Here is a 16087-nt window from a genome sequence, read left to right as displayed (position 1 = left end):
ATATTCAACACAAAAAAGTGACAATTTATTGCTGACAAAGGACAGCTGGACATATAAAGGGCCCCATTCCCTTCAGTAGCTTAAGGCCTCAGCAAACCTAAATCCGGCCCGGTGCATATATTTTACGAAACAAATACGTAAGTTAGCACCTCGCTGCTGATGAACATACTTTGTACAGAAGAACACAGAAGTGGAGAGCAGGGACAGATCACAGGGTGCTGGGTAGACTTTGCCCCATGCTTGTACAAATAGCAGCAGCAGATGATACTTTCACAAAAAACAGTCAGTTTGAGAGAAACATATTGCGCGGCTTGGCCCTCAGTGATGCAAGCCCAATTTTCAACCTGCAGTTTTCAACACTCTTTTTTAAAACAACAACAACATCCGAAAGATCACTACAGTACTGAGGTTTAGGCAGCAAGCAACCCCTCTCTACATGTTCCCTGGTAGAAAATCCATCGAGCAGACATGCATCAGGCAGGCCTGAAATCCTTTGCACACTTACTGGGAGAGTCACGATGGCCAATGCCTGCAGAACTTGTTGTGGGGATGTTGTAGATACTAGGAGAGGATATATTGATTTAATAGTATCGTTCCTCACTCACACTTGTGAGTCATCAGCAGAGTGCATTCCCCAACAGATAGCAGGAAGCTAGTTGGTAGATTCGTCTTAATCTCTTTACTCAAGCAATCCAATCTGGCTTTGTTCATATTCCTGGTATGGCTCCTTTTATCCCTTCTAAAAAGAATAAAGACACAAGAAGCTTCTTTGAAAAGTAATAAGAAGTTTACTCACATTCAGTTCACAGTTGGATCCCTGAAGGCAGGCTTTAGCTAGTAGTTGTAGATACAGTGTGACTTACCGTACATCTTTGTAAGGATGGGCCCATGTGCTGCTGGCAGAGAGCCAGTCCAAGAGAAGAAAAGGCATCAAAAGAGGAAGGTGGCTGTGTGACTGGACCTTTTGTGGGGTCTGCAAGGGTCATGCCCACCTACCTTGTCACATGCAAAGGAAGGATGCTCCAGACCAGGTGTAACAGGAAGTTCAACTGGGTGGATCAACATCCCCCTGTCTGTGTCCACTCTAGGCAAACAGGAAGCGTTGTACTTGACTGCTTATGTTACGTCCCACACTTCTGATGGTATCAGAATCCAAATGCCTCCTCACTTAACTCATGCATGCCGAACGAGAAGTCTGTGAACCCTGCATGCATCTTAACTCATGCATGCCGAACGAGAAGTCTGTGAACACTGCATGCATCCTGATTAAACGTATCAAAATATTTCAAAATCATGCAATACTTGTGTTATAAGAATTTTAAGGTCTCAAATATAGAATAAATATTGATAAATGCACACGTATCTAAATATATAAACCATAGGTCTGAAATAGTACGGGAGAGCAATCCTGAAGCCATTTTGACTCTCCCAATGACCTCAAATATACCTCTGGAGTAAGGGAGACAAATGGGGAAAGCCTTTCCATTGTCTTTTTGCTTGCAAATCCTGTCTTAAGGGCATATTTGTGTATGAATAGGGTGAGCCTGTGAGCCTGTTAATTCAGGAACTAAAGTATTAACCATCACAAAAGAATAGCCAGACTGCCCAGGTAATGCAATCAGTGACCATTATCAGGTATCCTGGCAGGCAGGATTTCTGCTGTAGACCGCCTCCTTTTGTGATGTATGTATGATGTTTTAGGGGGTGGTCTTGGGCAATTTCAAAAGTCTATATAAGGGCTTGCGCACCATTGTTCAGGGTTCTCCTTCCTCCTGCGTGTGGTGAGTGGGGACCCTGTTGCAACAGTTCCTCTAATAAAGATCAGGCTTACTAGCCGCTTTGCTTCTCAATATGCTCTGGTTGACCTCTGTTGACTTTCTCCTACCAATAGGGAACCTTAGGAGGACTCTGTACAAACTCTGGAATGCCCCATAAGGGAAAAGGAGCAGTTTTTTTTCTCCTTATAATGCATGAACAATCAAGTTTGCTGCTAGAAGATGCAGCGATGGCTCCTTGCAGGAAAATTAACTACCAACCCCAAAATTTGGGATCCTCTCCAAACCCGTGCTCAAGTTTTGCACGGTTTTTCTTTGCATCGTTTTGCAGCAGAAACCTGGCATTTTGCAGCCCCTGACAAACTGAGCAGCTGCTACATCAAACATCAAACATGGTGTTTGTACTTAACATTTACTACGAATCCCAAAATTTGGGATCCCCTCCACATCAGTGCCAAACTCTTGCAGTTGTTTTGCAGCAAAAACTCCGTGTTTTGCACTTGTGCCATATTCTTTCAGGAAGGTATTTCTGAATGAAGCATCCAAACTATACATTTAAAGTCAACTTCCTTGTGCACGATATGGAGGTAAAAATGAAGAATCTGACATGTGCCTTTGTGTAAAGTACAGTAAAGGAGGAAGTCACAATCTGCAACATTCTGTGCTGTCTAAATTCTAAACCCATCTGTGCTGGCACTTTTAAGTACTGCAAGGAATTACTTAGGTCAGATTTGGATGGCTGATCATATAAATATATTTGTGGAGTGACTACAGTGCTAGGAAACAGCACTTTTCTTTGTTGCGCTGTGGGCATTGGCATAAACCTCATTTTGCGTGATATAAATATTTTATCTTTAAACACGATTGCCCCATCTCTGCATGTCATCTGTCGCGAGATGAACAGAGCCCTTTCTTCCACATCAATATGTTGTTTGGTGGCTCCATCACTAGCCTCATTCAGCATATGATAAAGTCTGTAAATGTTTAATCTCATGCTAAGACGGGAGCTTTGTTCTAAAGCCAGGCTCAAAGGTGCCAACTCCCTGGGGACCTGGGCACCCACAAAATTCTCCATGAAGGGGCTAGGCACCCACAAATTTAGGTGCCAGGGGCATGCATGCTGCATGGTACACACAACCCTGGGCACCCATGGTTACAGGGCCAAGTTGGCACTCCTGGTCTGGCTGAATAAGAATTCAGTTGCCCTGTATCTGCCCCACATGCAGAGAATTGTGTGAATCAGCCTTGAGTCAGAGCCGGCTTACATGACCAAAGTTATATGCTGGGAAAATACTGTATTAGCAAAGGGCTAATATTGTCCTTGGGACGCTGGTGGCGCTGTGGGTTAAACCACAGAGCCTAGGGCTTGCCGATCAGTAGGTCAGCAGTTCGAATCCCCGCGATGGGGTGAGCTCCTATTGCTTGGTCCCTGCTCCTGCCCACCTAGCAGTTCGAAAGCACGTCAAAGTGCAAGTAGATAAATAGGTACTGCTCTGGCGGGAAGATAAACGGCGTTTCCATGCGCTGCTCTGGTTCGCCAGAAGCGGCTTAGTCATGCTGGCCACATGACCCAGAAGCTGTACGCCGGCTCCCTCGGCCAATAAAGCGAGATGAGCGCCGCAACCCCAGAGTCGGTCACGACTGGACCTAATAGTCAGGGGTCCCTTTGCCCTTTAATATTATCCTTAGTCCAGTAGAGTCCTGGGTGGTGAAGAGTAGCTGAAAATAATGATTATATACTAAAATATATCTTCATTTTATTTTTATTGTATGCATCAGAAGTATACAATATAACATAAGGACATGAGATACATCCCCCCCCCCATTTTACAATGAGAAACCTAATCAAGTCCTTAGAAGGTTCTTCTTCATTGTCAACAGGAACTATTGATAACAAGCTCTTTAACCATGGGCAGATAATGAGGCTTATCTCAGCAACAGCATCATCCCAGAGACAACCCCAAAATAATAAAATCATGAATGCAGGAAACTTTCACCCAACACGGGGCTCAAACCCCTAACCCTGAGATTAAGAGTCTCATATTCTGCTGACTGAGCTATCCCAAGGGATGGAAGAATGTTTTAAATGGAAACTGTTTATAGATCTAATTGTTTTTAGACTGTTTTAATGCTTTTGTTGTTGTTGTTTTCGTTCTTAAATTGTTTGTGCGTTGGCTCTATGTGGCTCCTCGGGGACAAAGGGCGGGATATAAATTCAAAAAATAAATGTATTTGCTGCTTTGTTTTCCAGCATGAAATGCTGGCTGCAGCGTAAGTAGGGGTTCAAGCCCTTCAGGAACTTGAGCACCAACTCACACAAAAATTTGAACTTGTGGAAACTTCCCTTTAAATTTGTGCTAATTGTTTGTTGAGGAACATTTTCCATCTCCAGTCCAGATGGTGGTTGGTATCTGATGCCTCCCCAATTATTTTGATAAGTATTAATTGATTTATCTGTATCTACAAGAGTTCTGAATATTGTGCTCAAATGCACAACTTTTATATTTTCCCAGAGAGATTATTATTATTATTTTCATATCCCACCTTTCTCTCCCAGGAACTCAAGGTAGCGTACATGCTTCTCCCCTTCCTCATTTAATCCCCACAACCCTGTGAGGTACGTAGTTTAGGCTGAGACTCCTGCATTGCAGGGGATTGGACTAGAAGATGACCCTCAGGAACAATTCCAGCTCCAGTTCTGTGATTCTACAAAAGGCAGTGACTGGCCCAAGGTCACTCGGTGAGCTTTGTGGCCAAGTGAGAATTTGAACCCTGGGGTCCTAGTTCTGCACTCTAACCACTACACTACACTGCCTCTCCAACTGCCCCAAACCCTGAAGAGCTATTTCCAGGCAGACGAGACTAGCCTTTCCCGAGCTGGTGCCCTGCAGATGTTATGGACTAAAACTCCCACCGCTGCTTCCATTCCTGGTGGAATTTGTAGTCTAGAACATCTGGATGACACTTTCTTGGGGAAGACTAATCTAAGCAATGCATGGATCATTTGTCTGATTTTCCAGATGTCTCCTGGCCCACTGACTTATCTTTTACTGGATTCCCATCTGTCTCCCCCCCACAATTTAGTTGTTTGAATTGACCCTTATTCTTCCTATGCAAAATGGTTTATTAGTTGTTTGACCAGTGGAATACCACAGCTGTCTGCTCTTATTTAGGGGGAAACAATGACTCTTTTGTGTTAGGCAGAATCTTATCAGGCACAGGCTGCAACATAATGAATGGGTGCAACTCCCTGCAGAGGGTTGTAGATGGGTCTTATCTGAGAGGGGGACCCTTGCAAGATGTGCGAGGATTAGAAAAGGGTGTGAGAGACATTTGGGAGATGCAGAAGAGGGTGTGGAGATGAGAGATCAAAAGCAATCCTGTCACACTCAACAGTATTGGCGCAGACCCAATCCTAGGCATGCTTACTCAGAAGAATTCCCAGTTGAACCTTATACACAGTTGCTCAGGAGAGAGCTTCCTTCAGCTCAGTGGGTTTGAGTTGATGTGCATAGGATCGCACTGTAGGTGTGTAGAGCATTGCAGCCTCAGTAGGAAACAGGAAGGAGCATTTTCAAAGAGCCTGATGTAGCTGGGCTTTTGGCAAAACTGATGCAACTAAGATTGCTGGAATAAATATCAACAACCTCAGATATGCAGATGACACAACCTTGATGGCAGAAGTGAGGAGGAATTAAAGAACCTTTTAATGAGGGTGAAAGAGGAAAGCGCAAAATATGGTCTGAAGCTCAACATCAAAAAAAACGAAGATCATGGCCACTGGGCCCATCACCTCCTGGCAAATAGAAGGGGAAGAAATGGAGGCAGTGAGAGATTTTACTTTCTTGGGCTCCATGATCACGGCAGATGGTGACAGTAGTCACGAAATTAAAAGGCGCCTGCTTCTTGGGAGAAAAGCAATGACAAACCTAGACAGCATCTTAAAAAGCAGAGACGTCACCTTGCCAACAAAGGTCTGTATAGTTAAAGCCATGGTTTTCCCAGTAGTGATGTATGGAAGTGAGAGCTGGACCATAAAGAAGGCTGATCACCAAAGAATTGATGCTTTTGAATTATGGTGCTGGAGGAGACTCTTGAGAGTCCCATGGACTGCAAGAAGATCAAACCTACCCATTCTTATGGAAATCAGCCCTGAGTGCTCACTGGAAGGACAGATCCTGAAGCTGAGGCTCCAATACTTTGGCCACCTCATGGAAAGAGAAGACTCCCTGGAGAAGACCCTGATGTTGGGAAAGATGGAGGGCACAAGGAGAAGGGGACGACAGAGGAGGAGATGGTTGGATAGTGTTCTCGAAGCTACTAACATGAATTTGACCAAACTGTGGGAGGCAGTGGAAGACAGGAGTGCCTGGTGTGCTCTGGTCCATGGGGTCACGAAGAGTCGGACACGACTAAACGACTAAACAACAACAACGATGCACTGAATCCTGCTTCCTATCTCTCCCACTGAGGCAGTGTGTTGGAATGGTAACAGCTTATAGAATCATAGAGTTGTGACCACGAGGGTCATCCCTCTGCAATGCAGAAATTGCTTTGCCCACTGTGGGGCTCGAACCTGCGAGCATAAGATTCTCATGCTCTACAGACTGAGCTATCTTGTTGAGGGAGAAGAGGCCTGATGGAGCTGTTGTTTGACTCCAGCTCCCATCAACCCCAGCCAACATGACCAATAGTCAGGGATGAGGGGGACTGGAGTCCAACAACGCTCAGGAGGAGTTCACTATTTTTGTTCTAACTGCTGGACATGTGTAATAACAATAACAATAATTTTATTATGTGTACCCTGCCCATCTGGGTGGCTTCCAACAAATATAAAAGCATAATAAAACATCAAACATCAAAAACTTCCCTGTACAGAGCTGCGTTTAGATGTCTTCTAAAAGTTGTAGTTATTTATTTCCTTGACCTCTGATGGGAAGGGCGTTCCGCAGGGAGGGTGCCACTACCGAGAAGGCCCTCTGCCTGGTTCCCTGTAACCTCACTTCTCGCAATGAGGGAACTGCCAGAAGGTCCTTGGGGAAGAACCTCAGTGTCCCTTCTGAATGATGGAGGTGGAGACGCTCCTTCAGGTATACAGGGCCGAGGCTGTTTAGAGCTTTCAAGGTCAGCGCCAACACTTTGAATTGTGCTTGGAAACATAGTGGGAACCAGTGTAGATAACAGCGTAGGATTGCACTGTTAAACTTACCATGGAATAAGCCCTATTGAATACAATGAAGCTTCTGACTAAGCAATAGCTTCTGACCATAGCAATAGCTCCCATTGTGGCATAGCTGGTGGGACTTAATGGATAAGGAACCAAACTTTTAGTGTCATTCTCCCAGTTCTGTGCATTCCCACATGACAGGGTGGATGTTGCCGGCCTTCACGTCTTGTTTGCAGACATCATGGTAACACAGAGTTGGTCTGCCAACTGGCCTGGTGCCTGAAGCCAGCTCCCCATAGAGCACATCCTTGGGAGAGATCCTGCCATCTTCCATTCCATGGACATGACCTGGCCCGGCTGCAACCAAACATGTCTCTACAGCCACAGCAGCCGCTGCAACCTTCCAGCAGCTTGACCTCACTCCCAAAGGGGCACTCCTCCATTATCTCCCAAGACAGACAGATGCCAACAGGTTCTGTCGAGTATCGTCCAATAGCAGGCACCTTCTGGTTAAACCTTTAAATGTTTGCTGAAAACATTTCTACGCTGCAAGGATTTTGAAAAAAAACGTCTGCAGTAATAGCAAGTGATATGCGAGTTAAGTGTTTTCATGTGCTTTTTAACGTAATTTGTGTGTAATTGTTGTAAACCACTTTTGATTTTCTTTTTCTTTTTCATTTTAGCCCACGAGTATTCTTCATAAATAAATAAATAAATTGATAGAATCATAGAGCTGGAAGGGACACTGGTGGTCACCTAGTCCAACCCCCTGCAATGCCGGAATCCTGCCCACAGCTATCCCTGAGTGGCCTTGAACCGCCAACCTTCTGGTTAACAGCCGGTCACACTGACCCACTGCACCACAAGTGTCACAAGGCATAAAAAGTTACCCTCAACAGCTGGCCAGTACAGTGAGTGGGATGTAAATTCTGCTCAGAGTGTCAGGTTGGTGGTTCGAGGCCACCCTGGGAATCCTACATTGCAGGGGGTTGGACCAGAATGGGGCCCCTTCCAACTGTACATATCTATGATTCTAAAGCCACAAAATGCGTAAGATACGTGCTCCTGTTCATGTTTGTTCAGCAGCAAGCTCGAAGATCCTTCCGAGCAAGTTTGCAAAGAATTGCAGCTTTGCAGGGGTGCCAACTGGATTAAGCCCTGCCCCACATAATTGATCACGTGTTGCACCCCCCAAAAAAAATTTAAATGGCAATGCCCATCAACTTTGGAGAGGGCGGAAGCTGTCCCCCTCAAAAAAAATATTGGAGGAAGGGGAAGAAGAGACCTCGGCCCCTTGGAATTGGTTCCTCTGCAGCCTTGCGCCCCAAGCCGGAGCTAGCCTAGACGGCAGTCCGCCCCCTCCACTTCCCAGGCGGTTCGGTCATTTTCAATTCCGCCGAATGCGCTAAGCAAGCTCCGCCGCGGCGCTCCTTCGCCCTGGAGCACCGAAGCCTCTTCCAAACGGCCGCCGTCGCCCCGCCGCTCCCGGGAAAGTGGCCCCGCGCGGGCTTCTAACTTTCCCTCGGTGGGCGCGGCTCCCTATCGGGGCGGGCCGGCCCCTCCCCCGCCCGCCGGCCCCTCCCCCGGGCAGGTTGCTCCCCCCACCCCTCGCCAGCCTCCGCCATTGGCCGCGGCGCCTGGCGTTCGCTGGAGGGGCTGCCTCGCTTGGTGTCACCCCGCGCGGCGCCGCCGGCTCAGCCAGACGCGCGCTCCGAGGGCGCACGGGCCGGGCGCACGGACTCTACGGGCGTTTTGGGTCGGCGGGGCCGCTTTGGGGTGGCGCCTCGCGGCTTCCTCGTGTGTCTCGGGCTGGGCTGGAGCCCGGCGGCGAAGGGGAAGCCGGGCAGCTGGCTGGGCGATGGCCCCGGAGCCGGGGGGAAACGCTGCCCGGCTGCTGCCGCCGCTGCTGCTCCTGCTTCTCCTGCGGGCGCAAGGCGCGCGCGGCTTCGACGAGGAGGAGCGCCGCTGCGATGCCATCCGCATCCCCATGTGCCAGAACCTGGGCTACAACGTCACCAAGATGCCCAACTTGGCCGGCAACGACTGGCAGCCCGACGCCGAGCTGCAGCTCACCACCTTCACGCCGCTCATCCAGTACGGCTGCTCCAGCCAGCTCAAGGTGGGTCCGACGTCTCCTCCAACCCCGGCCTCTCCGCGCCGGGTATGGGCTCTTTCCCTCGCTCGCCAAACGCCCAGGGATTTATCCGGCCCTCGAGGCTGGTAAAGGCTGCCGCTTACCTTGGGCTGCGCGCCGGCGGAGCTCCCCACGGACGCTTCTCCTTGGGGAGTCGTCAGCCTTGAGCTGCGCCCACTTGCCTGCCGAGGGTTGCGATCCTGAGCCCACTTTAAAGCCACCGGGCTTTAACGTCGGGGAAAACGCGCGCAAAAGAGAACGCCGCTCAGCCACTTCTGGGTTTTTCAAAAGACTGGTGTTTTTTAGCGCCAGCAATGAGCCAGAAGTGGACGCTGCGGCTGGAGTGAATGCATGAGAGGGTCTCGGGGCGTGTACAGAGTGCATTTCCCTTACCGCTGTGGGAAGGTGGTGATTCGTCCTCTGAGGGCGGGAGCGAACTTCACAAGCCTAGACGTGGGGGGCTACGTGCTCGGGAGCGGAATGCTTTCTGTTCATGCTTAAGGTTACTGTTCTCTTATTGCTGCACACAAAAAGGAACTTTAGCCAAGGATCTTGAAGGTGGGCTGCTGGTGGGGCTCCGCCTCAGACCCAGTTCTTCTGCCATACCTGGCGTGTTATTCACTGCTAGGATGAGGAAATGGGGAGTGTTCCCCACCCTTTCGAAACACACTCATGGCAGCAATGGAGAGCCTAATCCATTCCTGGGTGTTTCCAGACAGAAGGCTTTGGGGGGATCAGGTGTGCTGATTCAGCCGGGAGTCTGAAGCTGGCCAACTCTCAAGCAGGGCGGTGCGTTGTGCGTGCCATGCCCACCCTTCGTAGTTCAAACCTCAGACGAGGGGCTTATTGGATCCGAGTCCAAAAGGCTGGAGATCAGAGTTGCCTTTCTGCTTGAGTGTAAAGCCCTTTCGCTGTTCGATACTACTTTTTGCTCCTTGTGCCACCTGCCTCTTTGTGTTTTGATTTCCACCTCCTCCTTTGTCTCTTCCCCATTCTGCCGTGATGACCTGATAAGGAACCTCTGGTGCCAGTAGCCCTAAACGCTCTGGGATCCCCGGTTCTCGGTAATCCAGCCTGCTGCCCCTTTCAGGTGCTCCCTCCCTCGCCCTGGCAGTTTGGTGCAGAAGAGCTGTTGAGCCCTCCAGCGGCAGGCACCAACTTTAATCCAGCTCTGCCTCCGCATGCCTGGAGGTTTTGCTGGGCAGATGTTGCTAAGCCTCAGCTGGGCAAAGCCACCCCTGCAAGAAGAACTCCCCCAGGAATCCTGTTTGCCCTGTGTACCTGACCCCTTGAAACTCAGATACATACACCCCCAATTGCACAAGGACGGACACGCTAGACTTCTGCACACTGCCCCAGGAAACGTGTCTCCTTCTCCTTGAGCTGCTTTGTGGAACTTTGCACCAGATATAGACCATCTTCCTCCTTTGTAGAGCTGACCTGAGCCACGCAGACACACCCTCTGATTGCAGGAGAGTCTTCAGAAAGCGATGCTTCTGCAGGGGGCTTCCCAGAATCTTGCATTTGCTGGGGAGCCGCAGCAGGTCTGCGGTAGACCTTCAGTTCTTTTCAGTGAATTGCCACGGCTCACAATCAGTCCAACGCCCACTTTGCTATGCTTTGGCACAACCTGGCGCAAAGAGCCCAGAGGGCAGATAGTAGCTGACATTTAGAAGAGAGGAAAAACACACACAAAAAAACCTTTGCCAAGTACTGTATCTCAAAGCAGCAGGTGCAATTGGATATTTACCCCCCTGGTGGGTGGGTGGAAGAGGGAGGGAGAGAGAAGAGTTCAAATTAGGAACGCCACACATTGAGACATCTTCACAGCTTTCTGAAGATGGGTTGCAAATTCTTGCCATCCAAGGTGAGGAGGGTGGCAGGTGCATTTAGGCCAACCAGGATTCAGCCCTGCCCCCGTCATTTGCAGTTTTGTTTTGGTAATTCTCTGTTCAGTTGCAGTGAGGCCGGTTGTTTGCTCCTTTATTTTCCAACCTACCCGTGGGCAGTTAATATCTAACTTGCAACTCTGGAGTGCAAAGCCACAGTTCCTGAAACCTCTGTGCATTTCAACAGGTACTACATTTCCTGCTTTTCCTCCATGGAGTCCAAGGTTGCATATGTAGTAGTTCTCTCCCGGCTCCCACCAAATTTTACAACAACCCTGCGAGGTTGGTTAGGCTGACCCAGGGGCATCTAGTAAGCTTCATAACAGCAGTAGGGATTTTGGACCTGCTTCTTCCTGGAACTAGTCTGAGATGAAATGTCAAAGCTGCTTATGCCATTTCCCTTGTATTGTACCCAGAGCGGCTTGCAGTGTAAGAATAAAAACAATCAAACAAGTGAGTTATAAAATATGCAACTAAACCATACTCTTCTGGGCCTGGAAGGAAACCGGAAGGCTTATGCAGACATGCAAGAAGGAACTTTTGGTGCAAACATTTCCACTGGGTGTGAATCTGCAGATAAGAAACCCACTTACAATAACATCTAAATCCAGGAGGGGCTGCCAGGGTGAAACAGAATATTCAAAAGATCTCTCCAGTTCTCTTTCGCTTCCCGCGTTCTCCCCCCTCCCTCTCTTGAGGTTAATTTACCCGTGAAGTCGGAAAGCAGTTGGCTTAAGAAACGATGGAGCTGAAATGGTCCCCCCCCCTTCTGATTGGCAGGTTATCCCTGCCTGAATGTATGTTCCCTCTGGCAGCTCAGGAATTTGGACTGCGGCTCACATGGGAGAGAGTGCACTCTGAATTGGAGTTAATAAACAAAACGAGGAGCAGCTATGCCTGGAGTATTCCAGCTATTTTCACACCACTAGAGAGAGAATCTTTGAGTTGACTTCTAAATGGAATGTACTAAAGAAATGGGCAACTGTGCAGCTTCCAAGCGCAGGCGATGGCAAATGAAATGCTCGTTTTTTTCATGCAAGTTAAAACAGCCTTTCAAATAAGCTCAGACAAGTTACTAGCCCACAGATATTTTTATTAGCCCACATTAGTAGCTGCAGCCTAAGATTATTGTGATGTTTTAAAGCATTCCTGTCTGGTCATAGGATCATAGAATCTTAGCGTTGGAAAGGGACCCCAGGGGTCATCTAGTCCAACCCCCCCGCAATGCAGGAATTTCAGCTAAAGCATCTCAGATGGTCATTGAGAGGGATTCTGTACTTACTGCTGGCAGCTAAAGTGCTTGTTTACAAGCTTAATTTTCCTTCCTTCTTTAAAACTGTTTCTTAATGGGAAGCCTGGTATTCTCTTGCATGTTTGGGAAATAAAGCTCTTTCAGAGTTTAAAGAGACAGGTTTAATTTAAAGAGCATAGGTCTTGGACATGTCACTGAACCCTTGTCTGAAAAATGGGAGTAATGAGACTATAAAGCACTTTGCTAGACTTATTCCCAGCAATACCAAAACTTTCAGAACCCTAAAAAAGGGAGAAAATCTGTTGAAACTTGGAAGTTATCCTGTCCATGCTCACTTCATAAATGCAGAGTTTTAAAATCTGTATCTGAGGGCAGAACTCAAAACTTGGGTTCTTACACTTGCATTAAATAATTCTGGAAACAATAATAGTGTGGCTTAGAATCATGAATTGTACAGTTGGAAAGGGACACCGGGGTCATCTAGTCCAACCCCCTACAAGGCAAGAATATTCCGTTTGATTCTGTTGCATGGGTCAGGCATGATAGCCAAGTCTTTATAGAATTGAAGGAGGAGATGCTCTGGATGGAATTGTAGTCTGGGAGGGGGGAGATATATCATTGCCCTTTCCCATGAAATTTACCCTCTGTAGCATATTTTCTAGTTTGAGTTTATACAGTGGTGTGTCAGTTTCAGAACAGCGCTGTTTATGAACAATTCGGTTTACAAACGCCACAAAATTGGAAGTAGTGTCCCGGTTTGAGGACTTTTACCTCAGTCTAAGAATGGAATCCGAATGGTGGAAAGGCACTGGCGGTGGGAAGCCTCACTAGGGAAAGCGTGCCTCGGTTTAAGAACCATTTCGGTTTAAGAACGGACTTCCGGAACAGGTTAAGTTCATAAACTGAGGTACCACTGTACAGTGGTACCTCGAGTTAAGAACTTAATTTGTTCTGGAGGTCTCTTCTTAACCTGAAACTGTTCTTAACCTGAGGTACCATTTTAGCTAATGGGGCATCCTGCTGCTGCCGTGCGGCCGCCGCACAATTTCTGTTCTCATCCTGAGGTAAAGTTCTTAACCTGAGGTACTATTTCTGGGTTAGTGGAGTCTGTAATCTGAAGTGTCTGTAACCTGAAGCGTCTGTAACCCGAGGTACCACTGTACTCCTTAAAAATTCTTGTGTTCTGGACCAAACTAAATGTGCCTTGTCACACAATTTGGTATTGCAGAGCTTTTTGTTTCATTGTTTAGCAGCAGTTTAGCCCAGTCAGGACTGTTAACCAGTCTTAACCAGACTCCCCTCCCTGATCCTGCAACCTGCCATGGAAGGAGGAAAGGGACCATCACAAATAGGAAGGCAGGGTGAGTCCTGACTGGGACAGTGGCAAAAGGATTGAAAGTCTTCCTTCCTGCAGGCCCAGCCTGGGACATTTCCCTCTGGAGCCACCTATTTCTTAAACAAGGAGCTACGCAGCATCAAACCACATGATAAAAGTTAGGGTTTGCCATATTTCAACAAGTGAAAATCCAGACACAAAATAAAATTGCCTATTTTTAAGAGAAATTGGGAAAAATGACATTGCTGGCATGGCTTGCCATACATCTGGATTTCCCTGGACGTTCCTGCCAATTTCCGCCTGGACACTGCTTATGACCACAGTATTCCAGATATGTCTGGGAAATTCTGGACGTAGGGCAATCTTATAAAAGTCCTATCTGGTTTGGCCTGTGGCCTTCAATAATGAATAATGTGCTTTCTCTGTATGCATTTTGTGAAATTTAGCTCTGTGCTGATCCTTGGTATGACCTTGGCCAAATCTTAAAGTGTGAGCAAAATGTACACTGAAGCTTTTGCAACTGAACACTTTCAGGTTCATGTTCTGTATTAAAAAGCAATTCCCAAGTTTATTTTCCCTCAGTGGCTTGGGGTGGGGAGAGTGTACTGGTGCCTGCCTACAGCTTCCTAAAAGTTGTCTTGTCCTTTCTTTCCTCCCCCTCTCTCTTTCTTCCAGTTCTTCCTTTGCTCCGTCTATGTCCCCTTGTGCACGGAAAAGATTGACACCCCGATCGGCCCCTGCAGCGGCATGTGCCTCTCCGTCAAGAGGCGCTGTGAGCCGGTCCTGAAGGAATTCGGCTTCTCCTGGCCGGAAACCCTGAACTGCAGCAAGTTCCCACCGCAAAACGGCGACAGCCACATGTGCATGGAGGGCCCGGGGGACGAGGAGGTGCCTCTTCACAGCAAGTCGCCCTTGAACCCTGGAGAGGAATGCCACTCGGTGGGATCGAACCCGGACCAATACATCTGGGTCAAGAGGAGCCTGAACTGCGCCCTTAAGTGTGGTTACGACGCCGGCCTCTACAGCCGTTCGGCCAAGGAGTTTACCGACATCTGGATGGCTGTGTGGGCTAGCCTGTGCTTCATTTCCACAGCCTTCACGGTCCTGACCTTTCTGGTTGATTCCTATCGGTTTTCCTACCCCGAACGCCCCATCATTTTCCTGAGCATGTGCTACAATATTTATAGCATCGCCTATATCGTCCGGCTGATCGTGGGCCGGGAGAGGATTTCCTGCGACTTTGAGGAGGCGGCAGAACCTGTCCTCGTCCAAGAAGGCCTCAAGAACACAGGATGTGCTATCATTTTCCTGCTGATGTACTTTTTCGGGATGGCCAGCTCCATCTGGTGGGTGATCCTGACCCTGACCTGGTTCCTGGCCGCAGGGCTCAAGTGGGGCCACGAGGCCATCGAAATGCACAGCTCCTATTTCCACATCACGGCCTGGGCCATCCCCGCCGTGAAGACCATCGTCATCCTGATCATGAGGCTGGTGGACGTGGACGAGCTGACCGGGCTGTGCTACGTGGGGAACCAGAACCTGGACGCACTGACGGGTTTCGTGGTGGCCCCTCTTTTCACCTATTTGGTGATCGGGACCCTGTTCATTGCGGCCGGCCTGGTGGCTCTCTTTAAAATCAGGTCCAACCTTCAGAAGGACGGGACGAAAACCGACAAGCTGGAGAGGCTGATGGTGAAAATCGGGGTCTTTTCGGTGCTCTACACCGTCCCGGCCACCTGCGTCATCGCCTGCTACTTCTACGAAATCTCCAACTGGACTATCTTCCGATACTCGGCGGACGACTCCAACATGGCGGTGGAGATGCTGAAGATCTTCATGTCCTTGCTGGTGGGCATCACCTCCGGCATGTGGATTTGGTCTGCCAAAACGCTACACACCTGGCAGAAGTGCTCGAACCGGCTGGTGAACTCTGGCAGGGTGAAACGGGGGGAGAAGAGGGCCGACGGCTGGGTGAAGCCTGGGAAAGGGAACGAGACTGTGGTATAAAGTGGACCAATGCATAGCGGGCGGACCTGCCGGGTGCGCTCTCTCTCCGCCTGTGGGAAGAGCCAGGTTCACATGAGCAACTGCGGCAGGAAGGTCGCAGTGGTTAGCGTGCCACGGAAAGGAGCTGTGCTTTTTGGGAGGTGGTGGGGAAAGGGCGCGCAGAGAAGGCCCGAATAAATTGCAAGGACTTTTTTGTGTGTGTGTGCTGTGAACAGCAGGGCTTTGCTCCCGCAAAAAAACAGCAACAAAGGGAGCCTGCAGAGGCTTTCAGAAGCTGTGAATACAAAAAATGGGAACCGGTTGAAATGCGGCATCCTTGTGCCTTGAGGAGTCTTGGGACTTAGCACCTCCTAGTGACGCATCACGTGCCTTCTCTTTATTCCTCCTCACCCTGCCCTGAGTTGTATTTTTAGCTGTGTGTCTTGTGCAGGAAAGAATTTAGAAAGGGGATCTCTGCTGCTGTTGTTCTAGGGAACTCTTCTTCAGGGCTGCTGGCTTCCAGGGACTTGAGATCCTGCTACGCAAAG

General features: G+C 48.7%; 1 protein-coding gene across 1 annotated transcript; it reads left to right on the top strand.

Annotated features, from left to right (window-relative positions):
* Nucleotides 1-8599: 8599 nt before the first annotated feature.
* On the top strand, nt 8600-15750 carry FZD4 (frizzled class receptor 4). Its single transcript, XM_081860487.1, has 2 exons — nt 8600-9061; nt 14229-15750. The coding sequence occupies exons 1-2, from the start codon at nt 8801-8803 to the stop codon at nt 15558-15560; spliced, it is 1593 nt and encodes a 530-aa protein (XP_081716613.1). The 5' UTR covers nt 8600-8800; the 3' UTR covers nt 15561-15750.
* Nucleotides 15751-16087: the final 337 nt, after the last annotated feature.

Source organism: Podarcis erhardii (genome assembly GCF_964252035.2).
Source record: "Podarcis erhardii genome assembly, chromosome: 4".
Classification (NCBI taxonomy): domain Eukaryota; kingdom Metazoa; phylum Chordata; class Lepidosauria; order Squamata; family Lacertidae; genus Podarcis; species Podarcis erhardii.
Note: the sequence above shows the minus strand (reverse complement) of the source record. Positions and strands in the feature narration are given on the sequence as shown.

Excerpts from the sequence above, each read along its gene's own strand:
- FZD4 (XM_081860487.1), top strand. The coding sequence starts at position 8,801 with ATGGCCCCGGAGCCGGGGGGAAACGCTGCCCGGCTGCTGCCGCCGCTG. Across the intron at positions 9,062-14,228 it reads GCTGCTCCAGCCAGCTCAAG|TTCTTCCTTTGCTCCGTCTA; the intron begins GTGGGTCCGACG and ends TCTTTCTTCCAG.